The 20,092-nt window shown below is 38.8% G+C and overlaps 1 protein-coding gene across 9 annotated transcripts in view; it reads right to left on the reverse strand.

Moving 5' to 3' along the window:
- The window catches only part of LOC120419862 (cAMP-specific 3',5'-cyclic phosphodiesterase-like), a 78,187-nt gene that overhangs the window by 37,120 nt on the left and 20,975 nt on the right, over positions 1-20,092 (reverse strand). Inside the window, exons 1-2 of one of the 9 annotated variants that reach the window (XM_039582711.2) lie at positions 15,916-16,336; positions 15,727-15,816 (exon numbers count right to left, since the gene is read on the reverse strand). The exons of 7 other annotated variants lie outside the window; for them this stretch is intronic. In XM_039582711.2, coding sequence (XP_039438645.1) covers positions 15,727-15,776 — 50 coding nt within the window. In that variant the 5' untranslated portion in view covers positions 15,777-15,816; positions 15,916-16,336. Of the gene's footprint in view, positions 1-15,726; positions 15,840-15,915; positions 16,337-20,092 lie in introns of those variants that run through there. One more of the 9 variants, XM_039582709.2, reaches the window with a different exon arrangement.

Below are 20,092 nucleotides of genomic sequence, written 5' to 3' on the forward strand. Positions count from 1 at the left end.
GAGCCCCAAGATTAGTTAAATTTGAGTAGTCGTTTGCAGGTCACATAATACCCTTTGTGTTTAGCATTTTCTATACAGCCGCCATCTTGGCCGCCATCTTGGTTTGAATAACATTGTCTTTTTGGAAGTCTGTAGTGGTCTTAATCGTGTTCAGAGCCCCAAGATCAGTTAAATTTGAGTAGTCGTTTGCAGGTCACATAATACCCTTTGTGTTTAGCATTTTCTATACAGCCGCCATCTTGGCCGCCATCTTGGTTTGAATAACATTGTCTGTTTGGAAGTCTGTAGTGGTCTTAATCGTGTTCAGAGCCCCAAGATTAGTTAAATTTGAGTAGTCGTTTGCAGGTTACATAATACCCTTTGTGTTTAGCATTTTCTATACAGCCGCCATCTTGGCCACCATCTTGGTTTGAATAACATTGTCTGTTTGGAAGTCTGTAGTGGTCTTAATCGTGTTCAGAGCCCCAAGATTAGTTAAATTTGAGTAGTCGTTTGCAGGTCACATAATACCCTTTGTGTTTAGCATTTTCTATACAGCCGCCATCTTGGCCACCATCTTGGTTTGAATAACATTGTCTGTTTGGAAGTCTGTAGTGGTCTTAATCGTGTTTAGAGCCCCAAGATTAGTTAAATTTGAGTAGTCGTTTGAAGGTCGCATAATACCCTTTGTGTTTAGGGTTTTCTATACAGCCGCCATCTTGGCCGCCATCTTGAATGTCTTGCGTCTCTTTGAAACTTTAACAGGATTCCGAGATATCATTTTTTGAAAATAAAATCCGTGTTTTTCGACGCGCCGCGCGCAAAAACCGGAGAATGACGAAATTGGCAAAAAAACAACTTTTTTCACTAAAACTGCGATAACATTAAAATTTCAGCGATGACCTATAGATGTTTGGGTACCAAAATTTTCGTAATTAAAAGACGCAACTTATCGCAGACGAAGTTATCGCAGTTTTAGTGAAAAAAGTTGATTTTTTGCCAATTTCGTCATTCTCCGGTTTTTGCGCGCGGCGCGTCAAAAAACACGGATTTTATTTTCAAAAAATTATATCTCGGAATCCTGTAAATGAACTCCTCCCATTTTTTAGTATGTTATGTAAAAATGTCCGGGGAATCCAATAAAAATATTTCCAGACATAGGCTCTTTGGTCCAGACACCGTCAAAACGGCATTTTAAAGTTTCATACGCCCTTTTCATATGTTAGGCTAGATTTTTGAAACTTCTTACCATTTTTCTTTGAAAGACCGACTTATCACCTTTCATTTGCGTAGAAAGACAATTGAAATCGGTTAAAATGGCGAGGAGTTATGATTTTTCGAAAAAAGTGGTTTTTGCGAAAATCGACGAAAATTGCCATTTTTCAGACCACCCTAACACGGCGTAGGTCACCCTAATGGCCAAACAAAAAAATACGGGTCTAATTATTTCAGCCAGGGAACCCCCAGAAAAAAATTGAGTCCGATCCGAGGACTTTGGTTTTTTCCATGCTGTTTTCGTGGAGAATTGCTGAGTGGCAATACCGGATTAGGCCCTTTGGCCATGTCGGTTGGAGACCACTTCACTAAAATGCTAATAACTTTTTGAGGTTAACTCGGATCGTCTTGCACTCTTCTACAAAGTTGTTGGGCATTAAATTTCACATAAGAATCTCACGTTTGGCAAACTTTGGACACTCGCAACGCCACCTACAGGGAGAATTACGAAACTGTGCCGTTTCTCCATACATTTTGACGATTTTTCCCATACAAACTTCATGCCCGAGTATCAATGGGTTAATGTTGACCGATTTCGCTCAAATTTTGCACAGAGGCTTAGAATACCCTAGGGATCAGTTTTCGGCTTGTGGAGCTGGGGGTCATTTTTTCTGGGCACCCTAGTGGCTATTCTAACAAAATCCAATCAAAAATATCAAAATACTGTGCAGTAAAACAGCAAAAAAACAAACAACAGCTGCCCCAATCCCCAATTTGTATTTGAATTAAAATTAGTTGCCCAACTGTAATGTCATTGCAACGCCCTAATTCGAATGCAGTTCCGTTCCTGTCCAGTTCCTGTCTGCCTGTGTGTATCAATCGGACCGCGCACTGGACTCACAATCTAGAGGTCGCCGGTTCTAATCCCGAGGCAGACACAAAAAATTCGAAGTGTTAATATAGGTATTCGGTGCCCTCTCAACGTGCCATACCTTCACACTTAGGAGACCCGTGAGGCGGAGTCTTGTCGCAAAAAGAACGATACATGCCTGTCGAAACCGTTGACGAAACCGCAAGGTTTAAGAGGGCCACATTATAAGGCGTTACGTCGATTCCGTTCCGTTCGAATCAGCGATTCATTCTTAAATTATGTTTTTTTTTCTGCTCGTCCACAACGATGACACTGAATACATTTCTTAGGCATTCATAAATTCTATTGAAATCAAGAGCAAAGATATGGCCGTTGCGTTATGATCCGGAACTCAAACATAGAATCCAGCTGACAATAAAAGTGTTCCTGTGAAAACAGAAATTTTGCCATCATATGGCATGTTTTTCTACAAAGTTGTCGTTCCTTCTGAAACCGGAGCACTTTTACAGTGGCCACCCTGTTGCCACTATAGTGATAGAGCAATTTCATTCACTCAAATAGCTTGCTCACTGAAAATATGATGTTTGAGCCGTTGCATGACATGATTTGGTAAAAAAATACAAATGACCATTACTACAGGTTCCCTGGGGGAGCTCCTGGGAGGTTCCGAAAGTGGCCAGAATCATCAATTCTTCAAATAAAAAAAAACCAAACCATCCACATTAACGACCCCCGGCACAGTGGTCGGAAACGCAAATTTAGCAGGAATAATTTATTTCCGCTTCAGAGATGCATTTTCGAGCTTCGGTGTTTAAGAAGCATTTGTTAAAAATGAAATTCTACATCTTTTGGTCAAATTGACATTAGGGTGGTCCAACAACTTCTAATATTTTCAAAAACTTTCTTCGCTTCTAGATGAGATAGAGGTATGCTTTCTTCGGCAGTATTGTAGTACTAGCCATTTCAAACAACTTTGTCGAAGACACCAAATCTCTATCTCTTAATCTGATCATTCTACAGCATTTTATATGAAAAGCAGTAGGGTGGCCCATCAAAAAAGTGTTTTTATTGCGTATCTTTTTAGTATTATTTTTGGCAATTTTGGTGTCTTCGGGACATATTTAGAGCATAAAAATACGCGTCTTTTGAAATGTCAACAAAGTCGCTAGGTCATTTTGGTAAAAAGTTACAGCGTTTTTAAAGTTTTTAATATGCCTTTTTCAAATGTTTGTATCTTTTCGAGGGGGACACAAAAAAATACGCTCCGCGGTGCATCTGAAAGCTTACAACTTCTACTTTAATATTAATATAACATCTCAAAAGGATTTTTCTTGAACCCAAGTTACATCGATTTAAAAATGGTCATTTTTTGAGATTTTGTACAATGCTCTATGAGAAAATTTACATGAACATCGCATGAATCAGTATCAAAACAGCTCTTAGTGAACTCAAATGCAGGTAAAATTGGTTTATGGACAAACGTGGTCGAACCTGGTTTTTATGGCAACTAGGGTGGTCTTAGATGACCTAGGGTGGTTCATATTCGTTAATTTTTATAAGATATGATTTTTTTTGAATTCGCATACACAGAAAAATAAAAAAAAAACATTTAAAATTGAAATACATAACCTGTTTTAAATAGTAAAGCACCTGAGGATATGATATCTGATTACGGTGGCTCAATGCGATATTCATGTAAATTTTCTCACAGAGCATTGTACAAAATCTCAAAAAATGACCATTTTTAAATCGCTGTAACTTGGGTTTAAGAAAAACCCTTTTGAGATGTTATATTAATATTAAAGTAGAAGTTGTAAGCTTTCAGATGCACCGCGGAGCGTATTTTTTTTGTGTCCCCCTCGAAAAGATACAAACATTTGAAAAAGGCATATTAAAAACTTTAAAAACGCTGTAACTTTTTACCAAAATGACCTAGCGACTTTGTTGACATTTCAAAAGACGCGTATTTTTATGCTCTAAATATGTCCCGAAGACACCAAAATTGCCAAAAATAATACAAAAAAGATACGCAATAAAAACACTTTTTTGATGGGCCACCCTACTGTTTTTCATATAAAATGTTGTAGAATGATCAGATTAAGAGATAGAGATTTGGTGTCTTCGACAAAGTTGTTGAAATGGCTAGTACTACAATACTGCCGAAGAAAGCATACCTCTATCTCATCTAGAAGCGAAGAAAGTTTTTGAAAATATTAGAAGTTGTTGGACCACCCTAATATCAATTTGACCAAAAGATGTAGAATTTCATTTATAACAAATGCTTCTTAAACACCGAAGCTCGAAAATGCATCCCTGAAGCGGAAATAAATTATTCGTGCTAAATTTGCGTTTCCGACTACTGTGCCCGGGTCTTTTGTGGTCTCTATTGCAAGTTTCTGCTCGAACCTAGGAGTCCGAAGGCTTGAATGGGGAGAGCACCCAAACCTCTTTCTACTCCAAGGAACCTTCCACCCCAATGTTTGAACTGACGACCTTTGGATTGCGAGTCCAACCGCCGCCAGCGATTCCACCGGAGTAGGCTTGGTTTGGTGTGTTGTTTGTACTTATGGCATGGAGACGACTCCTACACCTGGAATGACTTAACGGCCTAACAACAACTAAGGTTGGGACCGACATTTTACTTCCTCATCCGATGGAAGGTTGAAGCAGATGGGAATCGAACCCAGAAATACTGTATCTGAATAGCATATTAAAGAAAATTTATGGAGTTTGTGCCATCACAAGACACAAGAAATCGAGAATTGGCCGCACCCAGGAACGTTATTTATGAAAATCGCCATATCTCAGCAGATTTTCAACGGATCCTCCAGGTTGCATTCGACTGGTTGCAAGTTGTAGTTTCAGGGAACGCGATGAAAAATGTAGCTTTTTGTACCTGGTCCCAAAAATCTGGAACATTGTGGCCGTGGAAAAAAATCTCGTTCTCGACCATTTTCAAAAACTAGAAAAAATATCATTCAGATTCTTCTTGAAGCGTCAAAATCGGTCAATTTCTTACAAAGTTATGAGGACAAACAATTTCTGTCCTGATCCTTTTGTCCAACCCATGTTAGTGTTTTTTAATCCCTCTCATTTATGAAAGGCTATCGAGAAATTAAAAGTGAGAGTGTGTGCAACATGGAGTTGAACTTTCTGTGAAGTTGCTGTGCAGATTACCATGACACTTTGAAAATTTTAACTCCATATTGCACGCACACACTCTCAATTTTATTTTCTCGATAGAATAGACAATATGAGTTTTACAAGAAAACCAATCATGTATTCAAAAGAACGAGAAAAGAAGATTCTTAAGATCTGGAAACCTGAACGATGTAAATAACCATTGATCAAGATTCGAATAGCATACATACATTCGAAAAACCCTTTAACGTGAAGACTTCCATCATTGAAACACATTCGATTTAGACCAAAAAAAATCTTTCAGTGGCTTCAAGAAGGCAACAACCAGCACATACTGATTCATTTTGGTGAAGAAATTCGTTAAATTGAATGCATCAATTTTCTTTGAAAATGATCAACGGCTTCACCTTAAATTAATTGAAAATGATTATCTGTCGTGGAATATAGGGACCTACATAGGGAAATGAAATGTTCTGGGAGAAATTTCAAACACCCAAAGTCATTCAAATTTAAGGTTGAAAAACTTGTAGTTTTTCTTTCGAGCTGGCACTTTTCTTATACCGAACAAGCACAAACATAACAAAAACTACCAGATTATTATCAACAACAGTTTGACAATACTTGTAGTTGTTATAAGTCTCGTTTGTTTTGCCAAAACTATTTTAAATTAATTCCAACCTTGTTTTTGCATGATCTTGATGCTCGATTGGAACCCCGATTTGACAGTTAGATTGGAACCCTGAGAGTGACATTTCGCCTCTCCATATAGGCTCTATAGTGGAATAACAATACTTTAGTCAAGAATATACCACTTTTTCTAGGCCACATGTTAAAAATCAGGATATTATCCGGACGCGTCTTTTTTACACCGTTGTGAAGGTATGTGATACACTTCCAATGATTAATACAGTTATGTTGAATCTAGCCACTTTATAATGAGATTGATTTGGTTTAAATACCATATAAATGTGAGAAATCCTCAACTAGGTTCATGGGTGGTTTAGTTTATTTTAGACAAAATGACGCAGCGTGAGAAAATTTATACTTGGCTGGTAGGTAGGTAAGTGTATGCGCGAATTACTTTCCCCTGCAGTGCAGTAAATGAGATATTGCAATTATAGAAATGATAACATCGTGTTTCGGTTGCATCATTCCTGCTGAGTTTTGTGGGTGGTTTCATCTAACAAAACTATGTATGTATGTAATTTGTAATTTGTTGTTAGTTATCACTTTTGATCAGGTCAAGGAAGACACTTTAGGTAATACTATGTTCGTTTTGATTTTCAACTTTATTTTAACTATTTTAGTTAGTTGAAACCATTTTTAGGATTATTTACTAAACCCAATCCGCTTTTTCACATCACTGTGAAGCGTTTTATTTAGTAGAGATTGTTTCTCTCGAGCATTTTAGTCGTCCAACTGAAACCAACACCTACGCCACTTCTCGCGCGGTTGCTGACAAACTTAGCAGGTGATTATTGCCAAGTGCAAGCTTCCCTCAAGCGTTTCTAAAATGTGTAACTTTGAGAGCAAATGCTCCTCAAAGTAGACACTACCCAGTAGAAAATAAATTCGTTTAGTTTTGCTTGCAAAAACTAAAATTTTAATCTTAGTAGATCGAAATGTTCATTATGTATTGAAACCATACTCAACACAAGTCTAATCGATTCGAGATCTTTAAAACCGAACACCAAAAGTAAAAATTGTATTTTTACCCTTTTCCAGTTCATTACGCACCGTTACAGATCGGTGTACACGCCAACATTTGTGCCATAGCAACAAATCAAGGCATGTCTCGTGCCTCGTGAGTCGATTTTCCCGCCACTCCGCCGGGCAAGCAAGCAAAGCAAATCTGGTTTCAATCCTTGGAGCGACAAAAGACCACAGGATGATGAGTTTCTCTCGGTGTGGGATCCGTATACGTATAGGAAGGAAAGTGTGCGATCAATATTCTATTTAAGCAACAGATTGTATAACATATGTATCAGTTCGGAGTTCCACACATAACGGGAAAAATTTTCCACGCGGAAGCAGGATTTGCAGTGTCCTCGAAAACAGCTCGCCATCATATTCACGGTAAAGCCTGAACACCAACTAAACACACCCACCACCTACACACACATACACGAGTTCGGTCAACATGTTGGGTGCACCTTTAACCACATACGCCCAACTATAAGGTAAACTTTGAACAAAGTGGTAAGTTTCACTAGTTGTTGTTTTTTTATCAGCTCCGCTTTCTAGAATCGAGTGATACCTACCTGTTGGTCGGGGTTAACTGTCTGTCAATGAGATGCTCTATGTGCTTATTAAAAAAATGAAATATTTTCCCTGTTTTTTTTTTCCTTCACTAAAGATTAGGATGCCAAACCGATTTTCTAAGCTCATTGGAGGAGTTCTTAAAAGACCATAAGACTACCGGTGGGATATTAGAGAGAAAAAAAACAGTTTATGAAATCTTTTTAAAACTTAACCGAGATTACAGATAGGAGATCCATTTATCTTGAAGTCATTCATTTAGAAAAAAAGGTTTTAAAGTTTTTCGTTTTTCCGGAGTCCACGTAAGTGTGTAGTAGGTATGTGACACGAGAGCACGACATAAACCAACCGCTACTGAAGCATAACGGAACAGGATATCGCCATCTGGACGAGGTACTTTTAGTCAGCAAATTGTTTACCAGCGTTAGGATGGAAATTGGTGATGGGTGATAAAATAAAATCGATTTCTGAAATTTTTGGGAATAATTTTCTAGTTGTGCTCCTAGTAGAGCTCATATCCCAAACATGATGACGCCCAGTTAATTTAATGATTTTCAAATAATAATATGAATTTCAACTATATGTATCAAATATTTGCCAGCGTATTTTTTTGTTGTTGTCTAAAACTCATTTAATTTGTCACGAAGAGAAAATATTTAATGATTGAAAGTAATCATGAAAATAAATTCATAAAACCAACGTTTCCTTTTAACTTTTAACATTGACATGCAACCCAAAATGGCTGACATTCTTTAGACCGAAACAATTAGCATAGCCTCGCTTAGCCTTATTTTTTTGTTTACTCAAATATCGACCATCCAGATGGCCGGCATGGAGTCCCAACGGAAAAGGGAGATAGAAGAGACAGGAAAACCCATCAATGGCCACTTGCCCCTGGGGGGAGGAGGACGCCCACCCAATGTTCAACTGTTAACCAACAACGTCCGAGGCTGGCTGGCTGGTTGCGCTGCCATGGCTTCATCAGCGTAATAGAGAAGAGAACAGAAAATGAAATAAATTTAATTTATTGGATTACTCGGCTGGACATCGGACGTTATATTGTTAATCCCCAATTCCAACCGCATGCCTTCGGTACACCACCAGCAAACCCGACACCATAAAACCAGCAGCAACAACGACCGGCAAAGTGGGAAGCTGTGGCGGGAATTGCAAAAAAATGCTGGAAAAGCCAGTGGCGACTCGGTTGAAATGTTACTTGATTTATAAAATGAAACCAAAATGGGGCAAATGGAAAGAAACAATAACTGAAATGGTGATTCTCAACAAGGTAAACAGTGTCAAATAGTAAATTAAAACTTTCAAAAACAAAAGTCGATTTCAATCTTGAGACATTTGTAACTGTCGGGTTACCACCGGCTCATGAGCGCTACCGAGACTCCCTCATGAAGCCTCAGGGTCGGCATGCCTGCGGTCCTGAATCGCGGTAAGCTTGGGAAATGCTTTCGGCCAAGGTAAAACTCCACAACTTCGATCCAACTCTTTCTATTTACTCCCACTTTCTTACATCTATCTGACCTGTTTGCTGTTCTTCTTTCTTCTCGGGGCCCCGTTCTCCGACTCAGCTTCCGGTGACGCCGCTTCCTCTCCTTCTGCTGGTTGCTGCTACTCGCCGTCATGCGGCGCAGTCGCTTGCTGCAGCTCCGGCGCTCGCCGTCTCGCGGCGCATCCTCTGGGGTTGGTGTACTGGATGGCGTGGTCGACCGGCTGCGGTCGTTAACGGATCCTCCTCGTTGTTCTGGTCGGCCTGCTCTCCGTCGTGGATGGTTGCGTCCTACGACCTTCGGAGCACCATCGAGGGTGTCCGGAATACCCGGATGAGGAGCAGGCTCGACACGGGTCCACGTCCGGCTGCGGACTGGATTCTGGGGGTGACTCGATGGTTGCGGCGAGTCCCCGGTTGGTGTCCTCGACACGGTTGTTGCGAGGCGGTGCCGAACTGGCACTTAACGTGAGGTACGAGGGGTCCTGATGTCCTTCAGCGGTCTCAAACACTCCTGGTTCCCGCTGGCACTATCACTCACGGCCGTGGCCGTGCACTGACACTTCTTGGCGAAACAGTGGATTTGTAGCGGTCCAACTGTTCGCTATAACTCTTTCCAGGCAATTCGACGAGTCTTGAGGAGTCCTTGGCGGTTGACGGTCTTCGTCTTTCCCCTCCTCTTTCCGCGCCTTTTCCCTGACCTTCCAACCTACCGTCATGTCACCTCTCTACCGCCCACTGCCGACGAGGTCCTCTGGTGGTCGGTTTCGGAAGCTTCTGCTGGCTGCGTTCTTGGTGGACGTCACTTGCTGGGTCGTTTACCGGAGACAAAACACTTGACACGCGAACACTTCCCAACTTTTACATTAAACGGAAAACAAATCGCGTAAATCGCGGTAACCTTCACGAGTGAGGTTCCGAACGGTTACACATTCATCCAAAACTGGGAAAAAAAATCCGTGCATTGTTGTCACTTTTCTTATGGAGGATGTTTCGATCTGATCGGCATCAAAACTTCGGGACAATGCACAGAATGGTCAGTCAAACAAAACGTGTTTGTTATTGTTTACATCACGTCGAAATGAAAAATCTCAACATTTGATCACCGCTATATTTTCCGCCATCTTGGATTATGTATTCCCATGCCACTCCAATGCATTTTTGAATCTAATTGGGTCCTAAAGCCCTATGTCAATTTTTATGTACAACGGTAAAAACACGATTTCTGATCACTTTTTTTTTTATTTTCATGCAACATTTTTTCGATTGATCAACTTTGGTCCCCTTGGAACGAGCTATCAAGTAGGACCTTTTCTGTCAAGAAGGGCCGCCAAGTTATGTTTTTTTAAATGATTTAAAAATCCATTTTAAATCCTTTGCGGTCGTTCAAAGAGCCATTGTACTCAGCAAAATAAGCTTTATAGTTGTGAACAATAATATCACAAATTTATGCATAATTTTCAGATTTTTAAAATGTTTAAATAACTAAAGAGATTTTTTTTGTTTTCCATCTTTGCTCAATCCTTTTTTTGCAAACAGTTTTTTTTACATTTTCGAACATTTGCTGATAGGTCGATCTTTAGCACGAGGCAAACATTTGAGTGGATTCATTCAAATCTATTTAATCAAAGTAGGCGTCTTTGTGGTTAAAACAGCTTGCTGAATATTTTAGCGAAATCGGTACCAATTTATCAATTGTGTAATCACCAATTTTTGGGCATCGGCCTACCTTCGACCACCTGACTGGCTATTAGAACATAAATGCCCTAGGCATTAAAGGAAAATTAAAAAAAAATTCTTAAAGATATTGTTTTTTTTTAATTAAAGTATTTCAATAAAAATAGAAGTGCAGTCAACTTAAAATAACTTTACGTTGATTTGCTGGCACTGTTTTAACTTTTAACTGTTGAATTGGCATGTTGAAGTATCTAAAACCTATCAATGCATTTTTTTCAAACTAATGATAGCTGGACAAACTTCAAATCTTAAAAATTTACATAGAAGCAGAAATAAGATTAAACATTGATTAAAAAGCACTTCCCGGCGTTGTTCTAATATAACTACTAGGAGAAATATACCCATTTCAATCACACTAAGCCGTTCGACCAATTCTCATCACTTTTGCCGTTATCCGCTAATAAATCAACATTTTCAGATGTATCAACAATGATGAGCTTGCTTGCTTTTATTTTTCATTTTTCATTTTTCTTTATTAGCTATTTATTACTTTGGGACAGTCAAAAACATTTTATTTAAGCTGTAATTCATTATCAAAGTGCTGATAGGCCGATAATAGAAATAGGCTGAGAAAGGGTATAGTTCCCCTAAGTACTGTCAGTGTCGGTGTACTATCTTGTGACATGTCGGCCTTATTTTTGAACTGCTTACAAAAACAAAAGAAAAATAAATGCTTTCACTCATTAATTATTATATATTTTATAATATATTTCCATCCTATTGAAACCTGATCCTTAAATTGTAGAATGCACTTTCAAAACAAAGTTTTGGAAATATTTATCATTGTTTAAGATGTTCTGCCCTTTAAACGACATTTACTAAAGACAACACTACATTTAAGAGAAATTATAGAAAGCGTCCCAAAACCAATTGCTATGCGAGAAAATATAACGGTATGCCCTTTATATCAAAGGATCCTTCATTACATTGTAAAAAAACAGCACTGACCCAGTGAACATATTTCAACTGGAATTCAAGTGATTCCCAGCCCGGGAAAAGCATTTCCACATTCTACTATAACCGCCCAGTTGTTATTGATGACGTTGAGCTATAATTCAGCCCGAGCTTTTCCGATAGTGGGAAACGCGCTCCTCCCCAACAATACCCGCGAGAGAGAGACCGTGTAACAATAGAAAAAAGGAGAAAATTAATACCTATGCTAATGCATTGTTTTCCGAACGTATTCATTATAAAGCAATTTCATTATTCAATTAGAGCTCAAATCAGCACGTCCTAACACACTCACACACACACACACACATAATGCATGTGACGACTACGCTGCCCTGGGTTGTTGGCGGTAATGACGTATGGACTGATGCAGTTGTAACACAGCAAGCAACGACGGAGTACGAAGTGCAGTCACGTTCTGGGTAGAAGGTATATAAGAACGAGGCAAGCATGTGCTCGTGAGCCAAACTGAATAAATATGCTCGTTCGTTTGTATGTACTTACTAGCGGTGCCTGTCAGTGCTTAGAACAGCTGAACGAACAGGCAGTTCATAAGGTTACATGGGGTTAATTGAACAGTTTTGGGATACATTAAGTGGAAAGCTTATTTTCAAATCTGTCAGCAATATAGTGTTAGGCTTCGTTAGTTAGCGATATTTTAACGTAATAACTACAAAACAACAAAATGAGTTTTTAAGAATTTGTTTATTTGTGCGTACACTATGTTGCACATAAACGAACTTTTTATTTTACAAATCACCAAATTTTATCATTAAATAACTTGGCTACTCAGTTATTTTCTCCTTGTAAATTTGAACAACAAAGGAGTAAACAAAATTAAATCAATTTAAAACATAGTGTCCGCTACCTTCTCCACCACATATGCCGAGAATATGCATAATAATTTGAACATTATGATGCTTAACTTTTTAAGAGGACTAGGGAAATTATCCACATTCTCTTAAATAAGCTTCGCACAAAACAGCATCCTTGAGTAAATTCAATCCAAAATACTCTGGCAACATGAGAGCAGATAATGACGATGTTTAGCAGTTTGACGGAAAATACCGTAAATAATGTACTAAAGTCCCCCAACAGGACATCAGCTATCGCCCTTTTTTCTTTCGCAACACAAATAACTTTTGTTATTTACATTAGTTTTCTTTAACCTGATTTTAAAACTGGAGTCGTGTCAGACTTTCCCGTATCACCGTAAAGATATTTAACAACAAAATTATTACAAATATACATTTTGTACATAGCTGAGTGTATATTGCTTTTTGCTGATTACATTTCCCGGGATACCCCGACCCGCCCGTAACCCGCGTTTGCACGCCATCTGATCATGCGACCGGGGAGCATCTGTTGAATTAGTTGATTGTGAGAAAAATCGTTCACTGCCAGCCAACAGCTGCCACAGCCCCAATGTTTAGTTAGTATAGATAGCTAATGTGATGGATTTTGCCTGCGCTTCGAAATTGGACGTTTAGTCGTGACGAAACATGGCGGTAACGAGACTTATTTACACCGGTAATTCAATTATTTCCGAGGAAACGATTAATGTAAGTGGGGATGCATGTTTACGTGAATGAGCGCGGGTTTGGCGCGCTAGCTTGCAGGAAAGAAGATCAATAAGAATGCAGATTCAAATGATTTTCATTCAATTTAATTCAGGTTAGGTAAAATATTTATAACATATATATCGATGTTACAAAATTGATACTATTTATGAGTTTTTAGCCAAAAATGCTGAAGCTTAATATTAAGACTGCTGTCGATTTTTTTTCAGATAAGCTGTATCATTTCGAATCAATTTTTTTTAAGACATTGGATATGTCAGATCATGCTTCGACGACGACAGTAAATCATCAAGACTCAAATTTAGATTTTTTTTGAAGTTTATAAACTATAATTACAAAAACTTTTATAAATAGGATCATTTACATACTCTCATAGTGTCAAAATTTCTCAATGAAAATTAGTTCGAGCCGAAACGCGGACTGGATTTCTGGAAACATTAGACAGTTCAAATATTTCATTTCAAATAAAACATTTAAAGCAACTTTAGTTATAGCAGTCAACTCAATTCTACTTTCAGTTTCAGGTCGATGCAATTAAAAATAAAAACGTTACTTAATCCACCATAAGGTGGTATGTGCCTTCCTCACATTAATGTTGTATTTACAAATAAATTTAAGAGTTTTTTTATTTTTCATTTTTTTTCATTTAATTTTTTTATAATTATTGATTTTATCAGAACAGCAATTTTCAATTCTTTTTTTACCAACCCTCCAAAATAAAGGATAAAAGAGGGGGCTGTAATTGAATTTAAAAGTGCTGATATGCCAACATTAGGTGCACGATGGAATTGCATGCTGTCTCCCTAGTCATAGTAAACAATGTCTCATGAGCAGCGATGGAATAATCATCATCAAAAGAAAATCTCTGAACGTTCATCAAGAGAAAAAATCCGAAAGGAGCATGGCTCTCCTCTCTCGCGCATGAAAGATCGGTAAAAACAATCTAAAAAGAGTCAAAATGATGTATTCAGCAACATAATTAATACAGACTTTTCCAGAAGAGACGCAGACATTGCTTAAGCAATGTGGCATCCGGGCGATACGCATGCTGCGCGACTATCGCGCTTAAGCAAAAAGACCCGGCTTTTGAGGTTATGCAAAATCGCTCTTTTTAGTAACTACAAAAAAACTTTTTCTTGGCATAACTTTAAAAGTACTTCACTAAACAGAATAAAATTTAATAGGGTCTTAGGGGACCCCAAAACGAACAGAATAGGGTGGATCCGGCAAAAATCGGTTCAGCCAGTTCTGAGATAATCGTAGACATTTGTTCAGAATTTGATTCTGAGTCGATAGGTATACGTGAAGGTATATCCAGGTGTCGTATTTAAGAAGTTCATTTTTCGAGTGATTTTATAGCCTTGCCTCAGTGAGGTGAGGAAGGCAAAACGTATAAACTATATTAAATATAGTTTTTTAAATTCAATAACTAATCAAAGCACTCAAGGCAAAACCAAGAAAAGCAATTCTTTTAAATAATCGTGGCGATCTTCGAAATAAAAGTATTCTTGAAGGAAACATTGATTCATGTTAAACTTTTGTTTCGGATTTGCAAATTTGTTCCAGCTGTCAAAATGCTCACAATGCCCTTTGCTCGTGTTTCTCTAGTATCATCATTTTTAAACTACAAAAATTCTTCGAAAATCTGACAAAATTTCCTGTTATAATGACAATCTATCTATCTTTTTCTTTCGGCACAGTAGACCTTTGCCAAAAAATTTGGTGACATTTACTTGAAAACTGCTAAGATAAGTACATTTTTATGATACCAGTATGAAAAACGGGCCTTATAATTTCTTATTTTGATAAAAAAAGACTCACATTAGAAATGAATCGTCATTGTTGATCCCTTGTGTGATTTGAAAAAAAATCAATAAATTTGATAAATGATTAGTTGTTTTTGCTTGAAAAACTTTTTTTACCAACATTGGGGCTATTATGCCAAATCAAGTATACCGAGAAAAACGCGTTTTTGTATTCGTCACAAATTTTTGACGTTTGGTTTTCAACAGCCAAAACTAAACAATATTTTAGTGAAATTCAAGGTTTGGAAGTTGAGTTGGAACATCCCCTACCATTCCCTTTTTAAGGTCAAACAATAAAACTTTCATTGTCATAAAGCGACATAAGACAAGGTAGCACGATCATGCGATATATCGATGCCCGCTTGCTGGGATTCTTGTCTAAATAGAACAAGAGAGCACACCAAAAAACACACGGGCATGAGCTACTTTGGTAATCATAGGCCTTTCCAACGAGTCAACCTGGTAACTCTATCTCAAGATATAATAGCTTATGAGATATTTTTCAATCTTATTTAAAGACTTGATATGTTTAGAATTTTCCAAGTTTATAAATTGGTTTCACAAAACAACATTTAACATGCTGCTTGTACTGACACGATTCGTGGTCAATTAAATAATCTTTAGTTTCTTGGGATCTTTCTCGGCAAGTCACAAACATTTCTTCGGTCCACTATGTCGCCCACTTACCTAACTTTGAGTGTTCGGGAAGCTCTTCGAGCATTCCATTTGCGGTCCATCTTCTCCTCTCAAATGGGTCGTTGATTGAACTTTGGAAAACTCAAGGAGTAAACAAAATAAACCTTTTATCAACTTTGACTGCCGTATCGAAACAAACACACTTTTAAATTCATTCGAAAACTTTGCACAGCGATTTACATTTTGCTTCGGAGCACTTCTCCCAGCGGCGGAAGGAACGACGAAATTATCCCACGTGGAGAGCCACTTCCACTTCCTGTCACAACCGCGATCAATTTCGTTATCTTCTTGCTCTCGACTGCTACCGTCTTACGACGACACTTTTCACCATGGAAACATTTGCCAAAAAAAATCAATTCCATTAACTTTCTGGCCCCTGGCCCATGCGATATCATACGCTAAGTTTCACCATCGTTTTCCCTAAATTTTCCGCGATTTTTCCACTCTGACACCACTCGCCGAGTGTCAACTTTCCGGAATCAGGTTCTAAATCAAACTAGACGAACCGAGCAGATTAACGAGTCCCATGCGAAAAATAAATCAAAATGCATTTATATTTTATAATTACACACTCTCATCCCGCTAAATTATCTAGCAGGGTGTGCACTAATCGGCTCTGGCTCGGGCTCTGGCACTGTGGAGTGGCCGCAAACAGAGCACTAGAGCTGGTCGTTAGTGGCGATTCTCTGGATGAGCACACCAGCACCAGCACCAGCATCATCATCATCGATTTGAGTAAACAGGGCTTGTTTATGTACTACACTATACTATTTGGCTCATCGCGGCCTGAACATCCAGTTGTGGGGCAGTTCAATTATGAGAATTCCAAACCAATTTACTTCCCTCCTCCCTTCCAGAGAGCTTCTACTACAATTGTTGTTGTTGTTCAACAATCTACGCCCAGGTTCCTATCCCTCTGGTGGCCGTAGCCCGCACAATGGGAAGGTCTTGAAGAAATTAAATTAATTCAAAAAAAAATGTTTGTTTTAAGATCAGTTCCTAAATCTGATTTTTGTTTCTTGAAAAATATATTTGTAAAGCATTCTAAAAGTGGGAATGCCTAGTTTGAATGTATTTAATTCAATCATTTGTCTAACTATATAATTTGGGATTGTTGGGGACAGTATTTTGGTAAACTTAGGAGATTGGAGGTTAGGTATGAAAACAGCCACTCTACTTCTCACCGTGTCCCAGCCCCGTCTGCGAACATCAGAACCGAGCAAAAGGGAACTCGTAATTTTCCGCCCAGAAGAACAACCGCATATTACATTGGCTCAATCGGATGACCTTTGGCATTTACACGCGCACAACCGCAGAAAGTTTTGGTGCCAGCCGCCGCCGGTGGTGAGCTAATTAAAAACTTTTAACTAGATTCATATGAACGATGACTTTCACTGCCAAGGGCGTGAAGAAAATCAATCTACTGCGAATATTGCGTCCTTGATCAAACGGCGAAAGTAGTCAATTCAAGGTGAAATCAGACACTGCTTGATCATTCACTGGTGAAACCGGAGTACAAAGAAATTGCATCAATTGTATGATTTCAGTCGTGTAATTAGTCTTTATCCATCGATCTAAGCGATTTTCGCTGCGCACGAAGATCGCTGCGTCACAATTATTATGCAGTGAACTCTCGCTCTCGAGATTGCTAGGAAAAGCATATAAGCAACATGGCCTTTAATAAATATTTTTTAGATTCATAAGTTGTTCAGACAGTATACTCAAAATTTGTTAGAGTTAGCAAACAATAAAACCACCGTCTAAAACACTTTGAATCACCGGTGGCCAAACACTATGAATCCTCTCATTCATAAATAGATTTTAAATTTATTGTAAAGCATGTTAAAAACGAATGTTTTTTTTAATTTTCAATTCGATAAGGCAGATGCAAATATTTAAAAAAGTTTTTGTCCCTCGGCCCTGGCCGAGGTCAAGGGGGGGACAATAAAATAAAAAAATATAAAAATTTAAATAACAAGCCATAGTCTTCACATTTAAATAAAAAAGTGTTTTAAAATGCATTTTACACTAGTTCAGTTGTTTTGCAATCATTAGTTTTCAAAAAATCTAGGATCTGACAAAAACAAAAATTGTATCGAAAAAAAAGATTTTGCATCGAAAATTTTCAAAAAATCTTAAGATTTTTTAATAAACCCAAACATGCCAAAAATGATTTTAAGCGCAGGAGAATGTATTTTAATTTGATTTCAGTTGGTTGCACTTGAATTTTCATTGAAATTTTGAAGTTTATTGTAAAAATATTTTTTTGCCCCCTGATTTTTAGGGCCAATTTCGAAGGGGGGGGGGGGTGACAAAAACTTTTAAAAATATTTGTACCAGCCTAAACAAATAAAGCAAATGACACAGTTCACTATTAAAACATAAATTTACTGTACAAAGTTCGCACAGGACGAGTTCGTGGTTGTGGAGGAGTTTGTGTAGCTCGGATCGCAAGATAACGATTGGATTGAGTGTGGATGGACGTAGATTTTTTTTTCTCACTCACTTTTCTCGAAACTGGCCTGACCGATTTTGTCCGGATCTGTGTTTTTAGATCCGTCTACAGGTCCCATAGGGCATATTTTCAGACCATTATGTTTAGTAAAGTACTTCAAAAGTTATGCTAAAAAACGATTTTGACTAAAGTTTGCAAGATTTTAAAAAGGGTGGTTTTTGTAAGAAAGGCCGTAATGCTATAAATTTTTAGAAAGGTATTTGAAAGACCTTTCTAACGAGTCCAAAACACTAAAGATCTGATAACCCCATAAAAAGTTATTAGCACTTAAGTGTTATTTATGCACTTTTTGGAGGCGGGATCTCAGATATTTTGATGAAAACGTTGTCCGGATCTTTCATGCGACCTATCGTTGAATAGGTAATCAAAACACTTTTCCAACGCGTCCATGACATCTGATCTGACAACCCTATCAAAAGTTATAAGAATGGCCCGCCTAAGTAAAGTGCGCCAAAAACCATAGAAAAACATACAAATTTATAAATTCAGTGTAGTAGGGTGTTACCGTTGCGGCTACATGCTCTGCTTTGCCCCTTAATCAGTCATGGGCAACTAGGAGGATTTTGTAAGCTTTACATTAAAATGAGGGTATCACAGATTAGAGAGTTTGTGTAGTCTTAAAATTAAATGTTGTCAAGTAAATAAAAGTAAATTAAATATCACAAACAATATAAAATCAGAGCACAGCTAGGGAAAATAACCATAAAACACACTGTTATTGCAAACCGCAGGAACAAAGTTTGTTAACACACTGTACAAACCAACCTTGCGGGATTGCTACCAGCAAAGTACGAAGTAGTACTGTAAGGAGAGGACTAGAGGAAAAAGGGAATAAAAAGGGGAACAAGAAGCGAGAGAGTACTTTACTGAGGGTCAGCATTGACTTGGAAGATCTTTTCCACATTGACCAGCCCGCTAGCAAGACCTTCAAACCAAAGAGCTAGCAAGTTTCAGTGCCCTTGAACTTGAACAGTATTTAATAGTGGAAAATTATAACACGCAAGCAAAGATCGGCGAATCAGGTATAACTCGAGTGAAATCGATAGTGAATCCCTCAAAGCTGCCCCAATAGTACTCTTAACCCCCCCTCCCCCCCTCCTCCCTGTGTTCTCACCCGAAGGACCCAAGGTTTTCGCTCAAGAACCAGATCACGGCGACCGCGAACGATCGCCACCAGCACGCCGAAGTGACGGACTCGACGCCGAAGGTCATCCGGCGAATGTCCATCCAAGAACCACCTGAAGACTCGGCACGTGACCACGTGGCCCGGTCTAACCCGCAACCAAGATGTCGGCCTGCAAGGCCGGATATACGAGCCCCCCCCCCCCTTCGTGCGTGGCGTGGGCGTACCTGCAAAGAGCATGCCAGAAGTTCCAGAACCAGGTTCCGGACGCGGTCGAGGGCGATCGTGGACCTCCGGAGCAAGCCAGCCACGAGAGTGTCATCGGAGATGACCAACAGCAGCAGATGTAGCAACCAACCTGCCCCGCACAACACACACACATACACAGCGTGAGTCCAAGAAATACAGTGCTTAATTTAACTAAAATAGTGCCTTGATTCCTTGAGCTTCGAGCCGACCCTTGAAAGAAAGAGCTCTTGCTTGACTAGCCCCGCCAGCGCGAAAAGAGGCCCTGAGCCCACCCCAGTCCGGCCGTGGCTCTAAGACCAACCGACTAGGGCGTTGTCAGGGTCCTTCAGACCCAAGTATGGGGAAAGCCAGTAGTAACAAGGGTTATGCTTTGGGATGTTCCCTTCAATGTTGTATACTTGGTTTATGAAAATTTTTAGCTCATAACTATTTTTGAGCCACTTAAAAAAAGATTTTTTTAGCTGCTTTTC

Source organism: Culex pipiens, chromosome 1 (assembly GCF_016801865.2).
Source record: "Culex pipiens pallens isolate TS chromosome 1, TS_CPP_V2, whole genome shotgun sequence".
Taxonomy (NCBI): domain Eukaryota; kingdom Metazoa; phylum Arthropoda; class Insecta; order Diptera; family Culicidae; genus Culex; species Culex pipiens.